The sequence below is a fragment of the Terrapene carolina genome, unplaced genomic scaffold (assembly GCF_002925995.2).
Source record: "Terrapene carolina triunguis isolate 2854851 unplaced genomic scaffold, T_m_triunguis-2.0 Scaffold89, whole genome shotgun sequence".
Lineage (NCBI taxonomy): Eukaryota > Metazoa > Chordata > Testudines > Emydidae > Terrapene > Terrapene triunguis.
Window position 1 is genome coordinate 30,704,462 of NW_020664440.1, and position 16,718 is coordinate 30,721,179.

Here is a 16,718-nt window from a genome sequence, read left to right on the forward strand (position 1 = left end):
GCTCGGGGGTTAGAGTGGGACGGTGGGGCTGTGAGTCAGGATTCCTGGGTTCTATCCCCAGTCCTGGAAGGGGAGTGGGGTCTGATGATTGGAATGGGGTGGGCAGCTGGGAGTCAGCACTCCTGGATTTTATTCATGGATCTGCCTCGGACAAGCCACTTCACCCATGTCTCAGTTTCCCCACTGTGAAATGCTGCCATGATTCTTTGCATGGCTCATGCGGCAGCTGTGCCGTGGGACTGCAGTGACTGAAACGTGCACTGGGCTTTGTGATCTCCGGGAAGGCCAGTTCCACATGCCCATCTCTCCCCTCTCCAGAGATGCTGATGGTGCGACTGGCTCTGGTAGTGCTGGGGAAAGGATGCCTGGCTGCCTCCTCTGTCTGCTCCTACCTGTATGGGGGAGAGCTCTTCCCAACTGCTGTCAGGTAAAATCAGGACTGGGATTCCCCATCTCTGTGATTGTATAAACAGCCCCTGCGCCCCTCCCCAGGGGCGGCTGCATCTCTGTGCGGGGCGTGCTGTTATTGTTACGAGTCTCTCACAGCGCGCTGTGTCTGGCAGGCAGACAGGCACTGGCTTCACCACCGTGATGGCTCGTCTGGGCGGCATGGTGGCCCCGGTGGTGCTGATGGCCGGGCAGCAATTTCCCTTCCTGCCGCTGGTGATATTCGGGGTGGCTCCCATCGTGTCCGGCATCGCCGCCTGCTTCCTGCCAGAGATGCACAACGTCCCCCTGCTGGACACCATAGAAGAGGTGGAGGACAGGTGTGAGTCACGGGCTGCTGGGGTACATCTCCCGCTGCCCTTTCCCCCTGCAAACCTCTTTTCCTTCCCCGTCAATCCCTTCCCACCTGCCCTTTCCATCCTTTTCACTCCCTCCCTCTTTTGTTCCAGAGCCAGGAGGAAAGGCGAGGAGGCGATCGCCGGGGAGACCGTGGCTCACATTGTCCACTCAACCAGGATCTGAGCAGCCTTCCCCGCCCCCAAAGCCCCCAGTCCTGGCCCCCCCAATGCACAGGTGGAGGCTGCACCAAAAGGCCCACGTGAAGGGAGGAACCACCTGCTGCTCCCTTTGCAACTTAGGAATCAGGGCAAATGGGGGGGCGGGGGAGTCTGAGTTGTGCCACTGAGCTGCCCCCTAGTGGGGGACCCTACGCCACACATGCAGGCAGCCTGTGGGGCATGGACAGAGCAGGGAGACACCTCCCTGAACAACTTTGCCAGGTGTGACTGTACCGGCTCCCCTTGCTGGTGTGTATTAGCCCGACACCCGTCCCTCCCTCCGGCCTGGCAGGGCTGTCAACTGGCTCCCCCCAGTGGTATGTATTGGCCTAACACTCGCTCCTTCCTTCAGCCTGGTGGGGCTGTGAACTGGCTCCCTCTGGTGGTGAATATTGGCCTGACACCCGCCCCGCCCTCCAGCCAGGTGGGGCTTTAAACTGTCTCCCGCGGGTGGTGTGTATTGGCCTGACCCCTACCCCTCCTCTGGCCTTGTGGGGCTGTGAACTGGCTCCTCCTGGTGATGTATATTGGCCTGACACCCGCCCGTCCCTCTGGCCTGGCAGGACTGTGAACTGGCTCCCTCTGGTTGCGTGTATTGGCCTGACATCCACCCCTCTAAAGTGACCCTCCCTACTGGGGGAGGGGAGCTCAGCGTCTGTGGCCCGTCCAGCCAACAATGATGGTTCATGCGATGCAGGTTTCTGTCCTACTGCGAGCTGAGACCCAGCCAACAGATTTCATAGCTGCTGATGAGCCACTACCAAGCTGGGCTTGGATTGGATCCTGCGGCCGAACTGATGCTCTGACCCCTTTTGGGGCAAATTGAGCAGAGTGGGGAGAAGGGCCTGGGGGCTCTGAAGGCATCGAGGGCTCCCCATTAGGTGCAGGGGACTGGGGGGCAGCTAGGCAGCTCAGCGAGGCTGTACAGGAGGTGTGGCGGCTGGATCCAAACTGTAACATTCACCAATGGGGCTGGAGTTTGGAGTGACCCCTCTATGTGGGGTACGAGCCCCCAGGCAGCAGGGACAGGATGTGTGGGGGGGGATTTCCTGCACTCGTTCCTGTGGCCTTCTGTACATTTTGTAAATGTACTAAGAAATGTACTCAGCCACACTAAGAAATTCCCCTTGCTCCATGTCCCTGATCCCTGCACACCAACCACCCCATGGAGTCAGGGCTGGAGCTCCTCTGGAAACAGAGGCGGGGGCATGTTTCTCCCTCCAGAAAGTGTTGATATTTTCGGCAAAAATCTAAGTATTTTGATTCTGAAATGCCACTGCAGTGCCTCATGGGAGATGTAGTTTGGCAGCCTCCTGCTCCTTTCTTCTCTGTGAGTTGGGTGCCCTGGCCAGACTACATCTCCCATGATGCACCATGGTCTCCCCTCTTGTAGATGGGAAGGGAATGCATCTTGGGAATCCCTGACTGGTGCAGCCTCATGCACTCATTCTCTTCTAGGCTGGGCTCCCAGGATAGACTGCATTTTCCCATGATGCACCACACTCTCCCCACATGGGGATGATGGGGGTCAGAGGCAGGCAGGCTCCTGCAGGGGTGCTGGGGACCATGTACATAGCAGTTTCCACACCCTAAAGAAGCTGCGTCAAGTGCTGGCTACTAGCAGAAGTGGGAGGGGTGTCTGGTGATATGAGCACCCCCGTGTTACCCCTGTGCTGTGGTAGGAGACTAGATCCCCTAGGGGGAAGACTGGAGGGGACAATCTAGCCCTGGATACCAGGTGAGTCTCCTGTTCTGATCATCCCAGACAGTAATCACCAATCTATGTGGGGTGGCAGGGCTGCCGAGAGGTGGTGGACAGGTGTAGGGCTAGGGAGGGGTAGATTGGGGGCACCCCAGGGATGGGTGGTTGGAGGGGCAGAGATGGGTGCCCCAATGGCTGGGGTGGGGCAGAGAAGAGGGATGTGCAGTGATAGATCAACAGACCCACAGTTTAGGCTGCAGGGGGAGGTGAGAAGTGCATGTGGGTCTTATCCAGGGTGATTTTAGATGATCTCCCAAGTTTGCTATCGGGCTGGCCCTGGACTGGAAGATCTCCTTGGGCTGGTGCTTGCAGGGGCATTCCTGGCCCCGATCCCTCCTGGGGGTGTAGGAGGTGCCCCCTGCCGGCAGAGATACCACACTGCCCACCCCCAGGGTTGCCATCTGGAGAGATGACACAGCCAGCTGAGTGCTGTGGATGCAAAGCAGAGCAGAGCCCTGACAGAAGCGAAGTGGCGATGGCCTGCCACACAGGAACAGAGCCCCAGCTGTTTGGCAGCATGTGGGCTGGCCGATAGGGCAACGCCTTGAACAAAAGGGGCCACTGATGTGGGGTGCCCAGAGTGACACCCTGGCACCCCAATATTCACCACCGTCATGTAATTAGGATTTGTCTTGTACAAAGTATGCCTTGTGAGGTATCGTTCTAAAAGTCTTGATCCGCTAGACAGTAATATCTCGTTGGATTGTATGTTCTATCGTCATATGTGAAGTTCTGAAGCTTGGCTATGTATGTGTTACTGAAACATGTCCTGAGGTTGAGAACACCCACAAGCAGCCTTTCAGGTACAACAGTAAAAAGGCCAAACAATGTTAATGGCTTATTGAGAAAATACACACAAGCACAAGGCTTACCCCAGGAACTGCGTACAATAGAAACCTCTCAGAGATAGCACTACACAATGGGAACTGTTTGACCCAGGTCACAGCAAAGGAGCTTTCCAGCAAGTGGGGAGAAGATATAAAAGGGGGAAAATGACATTATGAGGGGACCTCACTCTCTCTACAACAACATACCTGGAAACACCTGAGGAACAAAGACTGAACTGTGGGAAGTGATGGTCACAGGCTAGAAGGATTTTTAGTCTGTGTATGAAAGCCTGGGAAAGCCAAAGCAACTTGTGCCTGAAGAATTTGTCAGCCTATTTATCACTCAGGGTAAGAATTTGCTAATTTATATCCTACCCATCTAGTGTATTAAGCTCAGTTTGTGTTTTTGTTTATTTACTAAAGTAATCTGCTTTGTTCTGTTTGCTATCCCTTATTATCACTTAAAATTTACCTTTTGTAGTTAATAAACTTATTTCTTGTTTATTTCAAAACCCAGTTTGTGCAATTCATATCGGGGAGAGGGAAGCTGTGCATATCTCTCTCCACATTGAGGGGGCGATTTTATGACCTTAGGCTGTACAGATCTCTCTATACAATGAAAGACAATGTGATTTTGGGTTTACACCCCAAAGGAGGTGTGCACGTGAGTGCTGGATAAAGTCCTGAGCTGAATCCTCCCACAGAGCTGATTTCAGTCTGTGTCTGCAGCTGGGTGTGGCCTCACCTGTGTGTGTGCTAGAGAAGACTTGAGGCCTGGCACAGCAAGGACAGGTTGAGGAAGCCCAGGCTGGTGGAACGGGCGGGCTCAGTGGAACCCCAGCTCATCAGGTGGCATCCTGGACGGGGGTGTCCAACCCGTCACAGGGAGAATAATCTGTTTTTTGTCTGTTTGGATAGTCAGGTCTTCCGGACCGGACTATCTTTCACTGTGTGTCCATGCAACATGATGGGGGCCCTGATCTCGGTTGGGTTCTGTGATGGACCTGGCACAATGGGGCCCTGATCTGGGTTGGGATGTGTGGAGGACCTGGCACAATGGGGCCCTGATCTCGGCTGGGGTCTGTGCCGCGCCTGGTACAGGACCTCGCTCATTCTCAATCCAGGTCTCTAGGCTCTACCCACCCACAAAGTTCAGTGCCAGGCAGGGGGAAGGCTGTGATGGGGGTCTGCTCCCATTCTGGTTAAATCCTCTCCCACAAAACACAACGCTCCTGTCTGTTGCCCACTGGGTCTCTGTGGCTCATTAATGCCGCATGCTCTCAGAAGCGTCCGTGACATGGGGGAACTGGAGCGGGACTCAGTGGATTCCACAGCTTCCGACCATGTGAGCCATCACCTGGGAATGACTATCAGTCACAGGGGCAAATCAGAATCCAAGCCCTAGAGGGAAATACCCCAGTATCCCATTCCCCACTGCCCCTACCAAGCCAGCACCCCGCCCTGGGACTGGATTGCTGCGAGCACCCCCTAGAGAGGAAAGGGTCTGTGTCCCATTTCATGACCCGGCTACTTGCCCCATCCCCCCAGCACCTTAGTAGATGAGTAATGCTTCTGAGAAGTATGTCCTCTGCTGGACCTTGTTCCCTTTCCCACTTCCTCCACATTCTCAGCCTCCCACCTGACTCTGCCCTTGATGCTGGTCAAAGATTTACCAGGGCCAAAGGCCAGGCTAGGGCACATAGATTGACTGCTATACGAGCCAGGGGCTCTGGAGAAGAAGAGCAACCAGGCAGTCAGGAAGAGGTTTCCTCACAGCCTCCATGGCCCCTGGCGTCCAACTGGAGAAGGAGCAACGTATGGGCTTCTTCCAAACCATCCTTGTCGTCCTGATCTTCCTCCCTCTCCTCATGGTGGCCTCCCATAACTTCCTGCAGAACTTCACAGCTGCTGTCCCCAGGCATTGGTGCTACATTCCGGCGGGAGACAATGACACCACAGAGGTGACTGGAGACCTGCTGAAGATCTACATTCCTATGGATGGCAACCAGGAGCCAGACAGGTGCCTGCGGTTCAGCACCCCACAGTGGCAGCTTCTGGCCCCCAATGGCACCAGCACCAATGCCACTGAGCCCTGCCTGGATGGGTGGGTGTACGACAGGAGTGTCTTCAACTCCACCATCATCACGGAGGTACAGAGGGGAGCGTGAGGGATCATTCCAGGGGAGCGGGGACCTGGAGCTGTGACAACATCACAGGCTGGTTATCTATCCATCCACCTATCCATTCACCGACCCATCTATCTATGTCCCCATCCAACCACCTATCCATCCATCCACCCCTCCCCCTCGGTTTTGTGCTCTCACCCATAGTATCTGAGCCTGTCTCATGCATTAGACTGGCATAGCAAGGTGCCTACTGGACTACATGGCATCTCTGGCTCTCCTTCCTCTTGGGGGCATACAGACTGTGCTTGATGTAGGGGGCTGTTGGATCAGTTTGGTGGCAAAGGGTTATCTAACAAGCAGTGGGGCTATCGGGCTGTGGCTTAGCTTCATGTCCTCTGGAAGTTCTCCCCTAGGCCTGAACCACTTGGCTGGCCATGCCTTATCTCTGTGGCAGCTAGCCTGGGCTTTGTGGTCGCCGTGGCCCTGCAGGAGCTCCCTGCCTTGGCCGGCCCTAAATGGAGGAGATGTCTCCACTGTAGCTATAATCTGATCCATGAATGCCTTTGTAGACCAGGACCAAGGCTGTGCCCTGGCAGGGCCTCAAGCAAAGGGTGGGTGCTCACAGCCTTGTGGTGCAGGGACCCCCATGCTGCCCTAACTCACTAGAGGGAGCCCTTGCATTGACTGCGCAGTCAATGCCAGCCAGGAGGTGACACAGGCGGGGCTTCTGAGCCAGCTGGAGGTGGGAGGAGGTAGCCTGGAGGCTGCCTGGTTGGCCAAGCTCCATGATGACTCAGTGAGACCCTGAGATGCCCCCTCAGAGGTTTCATCACCTAAGCAAGGCCCAGCTAGTTCAGTAGTCGGATTGGAGACCTTGACGGAGTGCCCAGCTTCTCTGGGGAGCCAGGCTGGGGGCTCACTAGGGGCTGCTTTTCCTGTGGAGTCTGCACTGATTGTGCTGCTGCAGGGAGAAGGGGGGTGGCTCCCTAGGGAGTGCTCTTAGTGCTGACCCCAGCAGTGTGGGACGCCGTGCCACAGGGAGCCAGCTGGGTGGCTCAGCAGGGAGCACTCTCCCCTCTGAATTGGTGCTGGCCTCAGCGTGGCACCAAGAGGCTCTGTGCTTCAGGGAGCCGGGTGGGGGGACCTAGTAGGGGGCACTGCCTCCTTGCAGGCAGTGCTGACTCCAGTACCCCAGCACAGTGCTGGGGGGTGGGGGGGGGGGGGGGGGGGGGGGGGGGGCTCAGCAGGGGCTGGTGTGCCATGGAGCAGTGCCCGTGCTCAGTCCTGCTCTACAGGGTGGGCACTGGCCAGTCACCACACAAGGGGTGGGAGGCTTAATATCCCTCCCCAAAAGATGGCACCTCTGCCTTGGCATCACCCCTCCTGGCGCTGGCCAAGGGCCTGTGCCTCTGAGCCCCTCCTGCCAGCCCACAGGGGCCTGCTGTGGCAGAAATTCAGCCTGAGTCACCCCTCTGAGAGCCGGGATAATGGATGACAGTCCTGGTGTTTTCCTTGGCGCGGATCCTGTGCCAATCCCTTCTCCTGTTCTTAGCACACCTGTGACATGTCATGCTGCCAGCTGCCCCATGCCCAGCTGGGTTACACAGTAACCCGCTTGGAACAACCCATGAGCCCCTGGTCCTGGCCCCACCCATCATTCCAGACCCCAGATTTGGCAGGGGAGGAGGGACGCTGTCTTGTCCCCCCAGCCCTTGTGCGGGACTGTGGAATCTCAGCTCCAGTCCTGGCTGCGTGGACAGCGCCAGGCCAAGGCGGGGATAAGGGTTTTGTTGGCAGCAATGGGTGGTACACGGGAGTGTGGTGGAATCAGCAGGGCATAAAAGGGACAGAGGGCATTTAAAGGGCATGGGTGCTGGCAGGCTTGGGCACAAGGTGTGAGGGTCCCAGGGCTCAGGTGGGCATGGGAGCTACAGGTGGGCATGCAAGGGAGGTTTTGGGTGGCACAGATGGGCATGGACAGCATGGGCAGCTGGGATGGCACAGGTGGGGGTGAACAGCAGGGACAGCAGGGGTGGCACAGGTGGACGTGGGCAGCAGGGACAGCAGGGGTGGCACTGGTGGGGATGGACAGGAGGAACAGCTGGGATGGCCCAGCAGGGCTCTGACGAAGTGGGTCCAGGTGGGTGCAGGTGAGCTCAGATGGGCCAGTGGCAAATGGGGAAGGGGCACAAAGGGGCACTCAGAACCCATCAGTGGCTTTGAATGGCACAGGAGGGTGCTGGAGTTTGGAGACCAGAGTTGGGCTCAGATGGGGCTTAGGTGGAATGGGGGGAGCTCAGAGGACGGAGGTGGGCTCAGGTGGGCATGGATGGCACAGTTGGGTATTCCTGTCATAGACAGGCATGGGCAGCACAAGTGTGTGTGGGTGGCACAGCTGGGCACAGACTGATGTGGGAGGCTCAGCTGGACATATGCCTGGCACAGCAGGGCCCTGGCCTCTAGGTGCTGCCAGGGTACAGCTACTAGCCAGGGCTCAGGTAGCTCAGGTGGGCAGAGGAGACATAGGTGTGGTTCCTGGCACTTTGTGCCAGCTGTGTCCCTGAAGCCCATCTGACTATGCAGTCAGCCCTTTGCCCAGCAGTGCAGAGTGCCATGGGGCACCCCTGGATTCACACCCCTCTCCCCACTCCTCCCCAGTGGCACCTGGTCTGTGGCCAGCGCGCTCTCAAGGATTTTGCCCAGTCCATCTACATGGCGGGGGTGCTGGTGGGAGCACTGGTCTACGGGGGCCTGGCGGATAGGTGAGTAAAACAGTATCCCCCCTCCCTGCCCCCCTGGATCACCCCATGGGCCCATCCAGCCTGGTATCCCCCTCCATCAGCCCCATGGACCCATCCAGCTGGGACCCCCTCACACATCAGCCCCATGGCCCATCCAGCCTAGTATCCCCCCCACCTGCCCCCCCAGATCAGCCCCATGGACCCATCCAGCCCGTATCCCCCCTTTCTCCCATGGTGTTGTCTCCCCTGCTGCAGACTAGGACGCCGGGCACTGCTGCTTTGGTCCCTCCTGCAGATGGGTGTGATGGGCACCGGTGCCGCCTTCGCCCCCAACCTGGCAGCCTACTGCGCCTTCCGCTTCTTCAGTGGCATGGGTACCGCGGGCTCCATCCTCAACGGCAGCAGCCTGAGTGAGTGGGGGAGGGCCTGGGGGCGGGGAGCTGGCATGGGGGGGCTGAGTATGAGGTTGGGGGTGGGGGACTTGGGGGATTGGGGGGGTGTGAAGAGTGGGGGACATGTAAGGGGAGATGTTTGTGGCGGGCTGGTGGTGTGGGCTGTGGGGGAGCTATGATGGGGGGCTTTGTGTGGGAGGGACTGTGTGGGATTTTGGGGGGCTGTGTGGCAGGGGGAAATGTGAGGGAGGTTGTTTGGGTTGTTTGGGGAGGGGAGGGAAGAGTGGGGGCGGGCTCTATGTGTGGGTGCATGGGGGACAGCTCTCCCCCCACTGCCCCACCCTGGGCCCACCCAGCGCAGAGGGGTGCGGGGTTGAGCTCTGCTCCCCAAGGTTGGGCAGGCAGGGTGAGGTTGGAGGGTGCCGCGTCTCACCCTACCCATCGCCCCCAGCCCTGGAGTGGATCCCATCCCGGTTCCGGGCCATGGTGTACACCATCCTCGCCTGCAGCCTGACGCTGGGCCAGCTGCTCCTGGCTGGACTGGCATACGCCATCCGGGACTGGCGCCAGCTGCAGCTGGCATCCTCGGTGCCCTTCTTCCTCTTCTTCCTCTACAGCTGGTAGGTGCCCTTGGGGCTGAGGGGCACACATCCACAGGGAGCCACGACTCCAGGCAGGGATGGCATTATGGGCTCAGGAGCCGTAGGACTCTGTCTGGGAGCCCAGAGGGGGCCCACACCCCATGGCACACCCACGGTAGCCTGTCGCCTGGTCCAAATGGAGACCCTGCAGCCCTGTTCCCCTGATAGACCAACGGCCAGGGAAGCACAGAATCCCAGATCTGTTGCCCAGAGCCCTGGGGACATGGGTGCCCGGTCTTCAGCAGGCACCATGCCCTCCTCTCTCTCTCTGAGCCCTGGTCCAACCCCCCCCCCCTCAGGTGGATTCCAGAGTCCGTGCACTGGCTCATCGTCAACCACAGGCCTGAGACGGCACTGAGGAACCTGCGACGGGTGGCCCGGATCAACGGCGAGAAGCTGGAGGGGGAGGGCATCTCCCTGGAGGTGAGGGGCACAGGGTACCCTGTGGGGTCTAGTGGTTAGAGATGGGGGGGCTGGGAGTCAGAACTCCTGGGTTCTATGCCTGTCTCTGGGAGGGGAGTGGGGTCTAGTGGTTAGAGGTGGGGAGGGCTGGGTGTCAAGCCGCAGGGTTCTCTCTCCCTGGATCTGCCCATCTCCCCCTCTGGAGAAGAGGTGTGATTTCTCCACCCTGCTCTCAGCTCCAACCTTCTCTCCCTCCCCAGACACTGCGGCTGGAGATGCAGCAGGAGGAAGAGAGCTCAGGGCCCTCACGGCGCTCTGCCCTGGAGCTGTTCCGGACAGCGCCCATGCGTGGAGTCACCGGCTGCCTCATGCTGGCCTGGTAAGGGGCTCCCCTTGCCCCCATCAGTACCCCCAGGCTAATAATACTAGTGCAATGAACTGACTGGGGAGTGTGGTTGCACCATTGTCTCCTGTTGAGTGGGATTCCCATGGGCTTAGATGGCAGGGGGCAAGGTTTTGGGGAGCTATGTGTTAGAGCCCCTATACTGCTGGCCAAGGAGGGGGATTCCCCAGGGCTTAGATGGCACGAGGTGAGACTTAGGAGCAGAGGAGGGGGATTCCCCTCGGGCTCAGATGGCAGGGGGTGAGACTTAGGGGCAGCTGTGTGTCAGAGCCCCTGTACTGCTGGCTGGAGGATCTGAGTTCTAGTCCCCATGCTGCTTAGCCCCCCAGAGGATTCCATGGCCAGGATGGGAGCAGAGTGTTTATCCCCACAGCACTGACTTCAGCTAAGAGGAGGCATGGGGGAAGCTCAACTTTGCTTTGGCCCCCAAGTGTTTGGGTTTGTAATTAGGCAGGGAGTTTCTCCAGTGGGGGAACCCCCTGGAAGTAAATGTGGGTGTCACAAAACCCTGTGGGGATCCCCCCATGTGAACAGGAAAGTCTCCCCCCACCCCAGAGCAGCTGGAGACAAAGACAGACAGAAATGGGGAGGGAGAACCAGACAGACCAGAGGAGGGGGAGAGACAGACATGAAGGGGAGACAGACGGAAGAGGGAGGGAGAGACAAACAGACGGGAATGGGGCTGGGAGACAGCCAGACTCTCTCCCCATTTGAGCCCCCCTCACCCCAGTTCTCCCCGCCCCATACGGCAGGTTCTCCAACAGCTTCTCTTACTACCACCTGGCCCTGGACCTACAGCGCTTCAGGGGCATCAGCATCTTCCTGGTGCAGCTGATCTTTGGCGCTGTGGACATTCCCTTCCGCATGCTGGTGGCCGTGGTCGTCAACCGCCTGGGGCGCCGGCACACGCAGTCTGCCTGCCTGGTCCTGGGGGGACTCTTCATCCTGGCCAGCATCCCCGTGCCGCATGGTGAGACCAGGGCATTCGGCCAAGTCGGCATAGCATTCCCCGCTGCCCTGGGCTTCACCAGCATGCAGCCCAGCCCAGATCAGACCCGGTAGCCCCCACTCCCTGCCATCTCAAATCAGACCAATGGGCCCATCCAGCCTGGTATCCCGTCCTCCCTGCTGTGCAGGAAACTGAGCCGGTGATGGTGCGGTGGAAGCTGGGGTGGCTTTGGTGGTGGGAAGGAGGTTTGGCCAGTGGCCGAGATAGTAGCCCTACAGGTGGCCCAAGGGACTGGTAAGTGACCAGTACCCCAGCCCAGCTATGGCGCCATGCAGCCCCAGCATGGTGGGTTTGGTCCTGGGCTGCCCATCACCCAATGCTGGGTCTCTGAGTTAGCGACAGGCACCCCCAGAGCAAAAGGGGATACAGCGCATTGGGGTGGGGGCTCTTCTCAGCCTGATGCATTTTGGGTCCTCTTCCCCTCTCTCCCCCTAGACATGGAGGTGCTGCTGATTACCCTGACTGTCCTGGGAAAAGGGCTCTTCTCCTCCTCCTCCAGCTGCTCCTACCTGTACACCGTTGAGCTCTACCCCACTGTCATCAGGTGAGTGGGGCGGGGCCCTCTGCTGGACAGCATCAATGGAGGCAGCATTGCTTGAAGCGCAGGGAGCAGGGCTGGGAGTCTAGTGACTTGGGATGTTCAATCTAATACCCCCGCATGGTGAGGAATGATGCCCTGAGGCCCAGCCTAAGGGTCCCATTGCTCAGGTCCAAGATGTCCCTCCCTGGGGTTCCCCCCTCATTCAGCTAGCTGTTCCAGTCCCTCCTCAGCTGGGACATTGCTGAGCTCTGTGGGTGTCTCCGCTTGTCTGCGCCCTCTGGTCCTGCTGGGGCAGATCCTGCTGAGCCTCCCCATTTGGCTGGGACACTCCTGATTTCAGCTTCCCCCACCTGGGGTCTCAAGCGGCTGCTTCAGTGTCCCATTGGGAGAGCCCAGGACCTGTGCTTGGGGCAGATCTTGATGGAGGGAGGGGAGGTGGAGCTGAGAACTGATGGGTCTGGAGTGGGAATTAATAGATTTGACTGCAAGGGGGTAATGCAAATAAACAGTTGCTTATTCATAAAATATGCAAATTAGACCATCTGCTCATTTGTATAACGTATCCAGCCTTAATGGGATTGCTCAATTCTCTGTGGCTTCCCCTTCTCCCCAGGCAGACAGGGCTGGGGGTCACCAACATGATGGCCCGGCTGGGAGCGGTGGCAGCCCCCATGATGCAGATGACCCAGGCCTTTGTCTCCTTCCTGCCCCTGCTCCTGTTCGGGGCAGCGCCCATCACAGCTGGCATCCTGGTCAATTGCTTACCAGAGACCTTGGGGGTCCCACTAGCCAACACGATGAAGCAGGTGGAGGACAGGTGGGTATGATGGGCACTGTGTGAGGGCTGGGGGCAGGATTGTGTGTGTCTGAGCATGAGTGTATGTGCGCGAACCTGAGAGTGTGTGTACATGGACACAGGTGTGTGAATGTATGATAGATAGATGGATGCAGTGTGTGTGGATGGATAGAGGGGTGGTGTGTATGGGGATGGCTGGATAGATAGCTGGGGTGTTTGGGATGACTAGGGGTGTGTCAAGTATCAGAGGGGTAGCCGTGTTAGTCTGAATCTGTAAAAAGCAACAGAGGGTCCTGTGGCACCTTTAAGACTAACAGAAGTATTGGGAGCATAAGCTTTCGTGGGTAAGAACCTCACTTCTTCAGATGCAAGGGGTGTGTGTGTGTGTGTGCATGGCGATGGATGGATAGCTTGCTATCTAGGAGGTGTATATGGGGATGGATAGAAGGACAGATCTTAAATACTTTACACAAGTCTTGGATGAAAGGACAAAGAGTCATTAATGATTAAGTGTTATTTTTAATGATCCAGCTGTTTGGTGCTTTTGTTCTTCTCTTCTCCCTTTGTTTTCAGAGCAAGAAAGAAAAGGAGCAAGAAAGAGGAACTGAGGAAAGAAGCCAGGGGAACCAAGGAAACCAAATTCTAAATACAGGCTCTTGTGTCAGGCACTGGACTGGGATGCTGGAGACCTGAGTTCAAATCCTGGCTCCCTGTGTGACTTGGGGCGTGTCACTTCATCGCTTGGTTCTCAATTTCCCCATCTGTAAAGTGGGGCTAATGATGCTTCCCTGCCCCATGGGGGTTATGGGAATAAATCTATTAATGTGTGGGAGGCTCAGATACTAGCATGATAGGCCCCACTACCGAACTAGATAGATATAGAACCAGACAACCAGCTTTTTATCACAGAAGCAAAATCTTGAAAGGGTCCTTTTTATCTAGGATTCTCCAGCTTGGATTTTTAGTTTTTTGGTGTTCATTTGCCACAGGATGAAGAGGGGAGACATTTCTTCCCACTAGGCTGACTGTAAACCCTTAGAGAGCTGGCGTAGTTAACTCTTTCCGGCACGTATCCAATACTACCGTGGAACTGACCTGTTTGCAGTGCTTTTCACAATTGATTTACACATGGCTCATCACATGGCAAATGCTGGAGCAGAATTGGTAGATTGGACTTTGAATCAATTTGCTTACCACATATTAACGTGACAGTGTTTTATTCTGTATACTTAACCTTTCTCCATATCCACTAGCTGCATAGAAAATCCCCTTTGCTAGGAAGAGTTTTGACATGGAAAGCCTTTTGTGTGACCTCTGTTGAAATGCACCTATTTAATATTGCTGCCCCTCGGCTATAGCTGGTGTCAGAACCTTGTAAATTGGTTTCCTATCAGAGGAGAAGTAAGTGAGACAGAATCAGTGGATATTTTCTTAGTGTAGCTTGTTTATCCCCTGTGCTATATGCACCAGTCCTGGAACAGAGGTGGACACAAACAGCACTGCAGACAATCCCTTCTTTCTGTAAACTCCACCCAAACACCCATGCCCAGTTCCCTGGGAGCTGCTCTGCCCCCCAGAACTGATGCGGTTTAAAAAGATTAAAGCAAAGAGCAAATTCTCTTGCTGCTTGCAACAGCAGCATATCTGGAAAGAAAATAAGTACATCACAAAACCAACAATGATACAGTGTGGTTTCAAAGACTCAATACTGGGGAAAATAACTTGTAAGGCTATGTGTGACAGCGCTATCTGGTGACACTCCCCCTGCCATAGCAATATCAGCTGACCAGAAGCCATGCTGAGGAATCAATGGGATGCTCTTCCTCCTGAAGTAGTACTGACTGCAATGGTCCAAGACTGGGGTTTGTATGGACCGTATGCAGCGTGTGTTTCCTATATTAAGTAGCCAGGTGGGAGAGCCACCTGCTAACACCCTGGGGTCACAAACTGGTCCAATCCTGGTTTCCAAATGGGCACTGGTTTGTTGTGATGGGCTCCAACTGCTGGATCCCACATGCTGCTCAGCCCCTTGCCTGGGTCTGATCCCTGTCCCTGTGCGGGGTCTCCCAGGGTTATACCCCATTTCTGACATCCTTCTTGAGCAGTGGGACTTCAGCTGCCTAGACCCTGGAAACAGTGCCCCAGTCCTCCCGAGTCCCCAAGTTGCTTATATATTTCTCCCCTGGCATCTACCTGGCTGTAGGAACCCTGGGTTTTCCTAGTTACACCATTCAGGGATAACTCAGCAGCAAAGGAAGGAAATGCACAGATTTAGCAAAGGAATTTCTTATGCATGCGTGTGAGCTTGCACACAAAGCAGGGCTCATTCCCTCCAGCCAGGGGCAGCAGGGACGCACGCACACACACATACACACTCTCTCTGAAAGCGTTGGAGAGTTACAGGTCTATGGGAAACAGCAAACTCCTGCACCCCATCCCCTCTCTCTAACCTCAGCCCTCTTTACAAGGCCCTGGGTTTGGTCCCAGCCCTTTGTGGAGGCAAGCGTTCCTTCTGGGCCTTGTGTCAGTGGCCATGGAAATGCCACCCTCTGGCTGGGAGAAGCACAGTCTCTGCCCCTGTGGATCAGGTGGAGCCGTGTGTTCAGGCTTCTGGGAAGAGCAATTCCCTTTGGCATTGCCGGTAGCTACCCGATTGTTTCCCCAGGAGACAGCCATTCAGTGCTGATGCCCTTTGATCACTCCGTCACAGCTCACAAACTCTCACAGCGGGTGTGGGTGTTCAGAAGCTTGCATTGGTATTTGGGATTTGCATTTCAGCTGTGCCTAGGAGCCCCACTCACGGGACAGGGCTCCATTGTGCTAGGTGCTGTACATTATTATTTCGTTGCTGGTGAAGGCCAGGCTGTACATCTGATGAGAAAGAACAGCATCATGTTACTGCCGTGATTTTCCTAAGCAGCAGCAGGTTGCTCCACAGAGCTTCCTCTGCTTGCTGCACCAAATTGGCCTTATTGTAGTGGAAACTGGGCTCTTCTGGTTTTCTGAATTTCCCCATAATCCAGAGGGTACTGCCCATTGAGACCTAGAACAGTCCCTGAAATGTTGGAATTGATTGTTCCCTTCTGGCCACTGATTTTGTGATTGCTGAGGAGCCTGTGGAGTTGCCTGTTGGAGGCAGATGGAAAATAAGATTATTATGGTTAGAAAATAAGATGACTGTGACGTTCCCCTCTGGTGTTATCCGGACTGGTGATCTGCTACGTCACTCCAATCCTTGACTCTGGGAGCCAGCCTTACCCTGCCAGCCTAATCCACCACTCCTGGGCTGTTCACGCACAGCCTCTGGGATGTAAGCTGCTGCTTGGATTGTGCAACCGAATGACACGAGCCAATATCTCCAGTCCCAGACACAACCCTAGGAACCTCCGTCTTGCAGTGTCCAGTTATGCCCACTGGACGCCGCAATCTTATATGAGTTCATCAATTTAACAAAGAAATTGATATGTACCAGGCTTGTTATCCCAAGGGGAGCCTCTGACACACTTCAAACCAAACGCACTGCTTCAGGTAGAATAAACAAACAAATTTATTAACTACAAAGATAGATTTTAAGTGATATGAAGGCAAAAAGTCAGAGTAGTTACCAAAAGAAAATAAAAGATAAGGACGCAGTCTAAACTCTCAACCCTATTAGACTGGGCAACATCTAGATTAAGCAGTTTTTCTTACCCCATTGGATATTGCAGTCCTTAATATACAGTTTGTTCCTTAAACCTGGGCCAATCTCCTCTGTTGGAGTCTTGTCTTCTTCTCAGTGTCTAAGTTGCTTGCAGCGAAGGTGGGGGCAGGAGAAGGGCCCAGTATGTGTCCACTCCATCTATTTTATACACTCAGTCCATGTGTTTGGGGAGCACATGTCCAGGCATGGCAGGGGGGCATTGCTGAGTCTCCCCAAGCAAGGTTGAGCAATTCCCTGGTGTGGCCTCATGCAGGTGAGTCATTGCATTGTAGCTCCCTTGCTGGACAATGGCTCTTGATGGGTTGTTTGACACCCCACCTGTTGCCTCTGGGGAGCTAATATCTGGCTGATTCCGCAATTTACAGCATGTTTTA

At 55.9% G+C, this 16,718-nt stretch overlaps 1 protein-coding gene across 1 annotated transcript in view; it reads left to right on the plus strand.

The window, feature by feature from the left end:
* Positions 1-13,290, plus strand: part of LOC112102328 (solute carrier family 22 member 6-like) — a 20,733-nt gene extending 7,443 nt beyond the window's left edge. Inside the window, exons 7-17 of the mRNA XM_026650461.1 lie at positions 564-769; positions 5,370-5,743; positions 8,378-8,481; positions 8,716-8,870; positions 9,304-9,472; positions 9,793-9,916; positions 10,156-10,274; positions 11,051-11,268; positions 11,743-11,851; positions 12,462-12,665; positions 13,218-13,290. Coding sequence (XP_026506246.1) covers positions 564-769; positions 5,370-5,743; positions 8,378-8,481; positions 8,716-8,870; positions 9,304-9,472; positions 9,793-9,916; positions 10,156-10,274; positions 11,051-11,268; positions 11,743-11,851; positions 12,462-12,665; positions 13,218-13,290 — 1,855 coding nt within the window. The remainder of the gene's footprint in view (positions 1-563; positions 770-5,369; positions 5,744-8,377; positions 8,482-8,715; positions 8,871-9,303; positions 9,473-9,792; positions 9,917-10,155; positions 10,275-11,050; positions 11,269-11,742; positions 11,852-12,461; positions 12,666-13,217) is intronic.
* Positions 13,291-16,718: the final 3,428 nt, after the last annotated feature.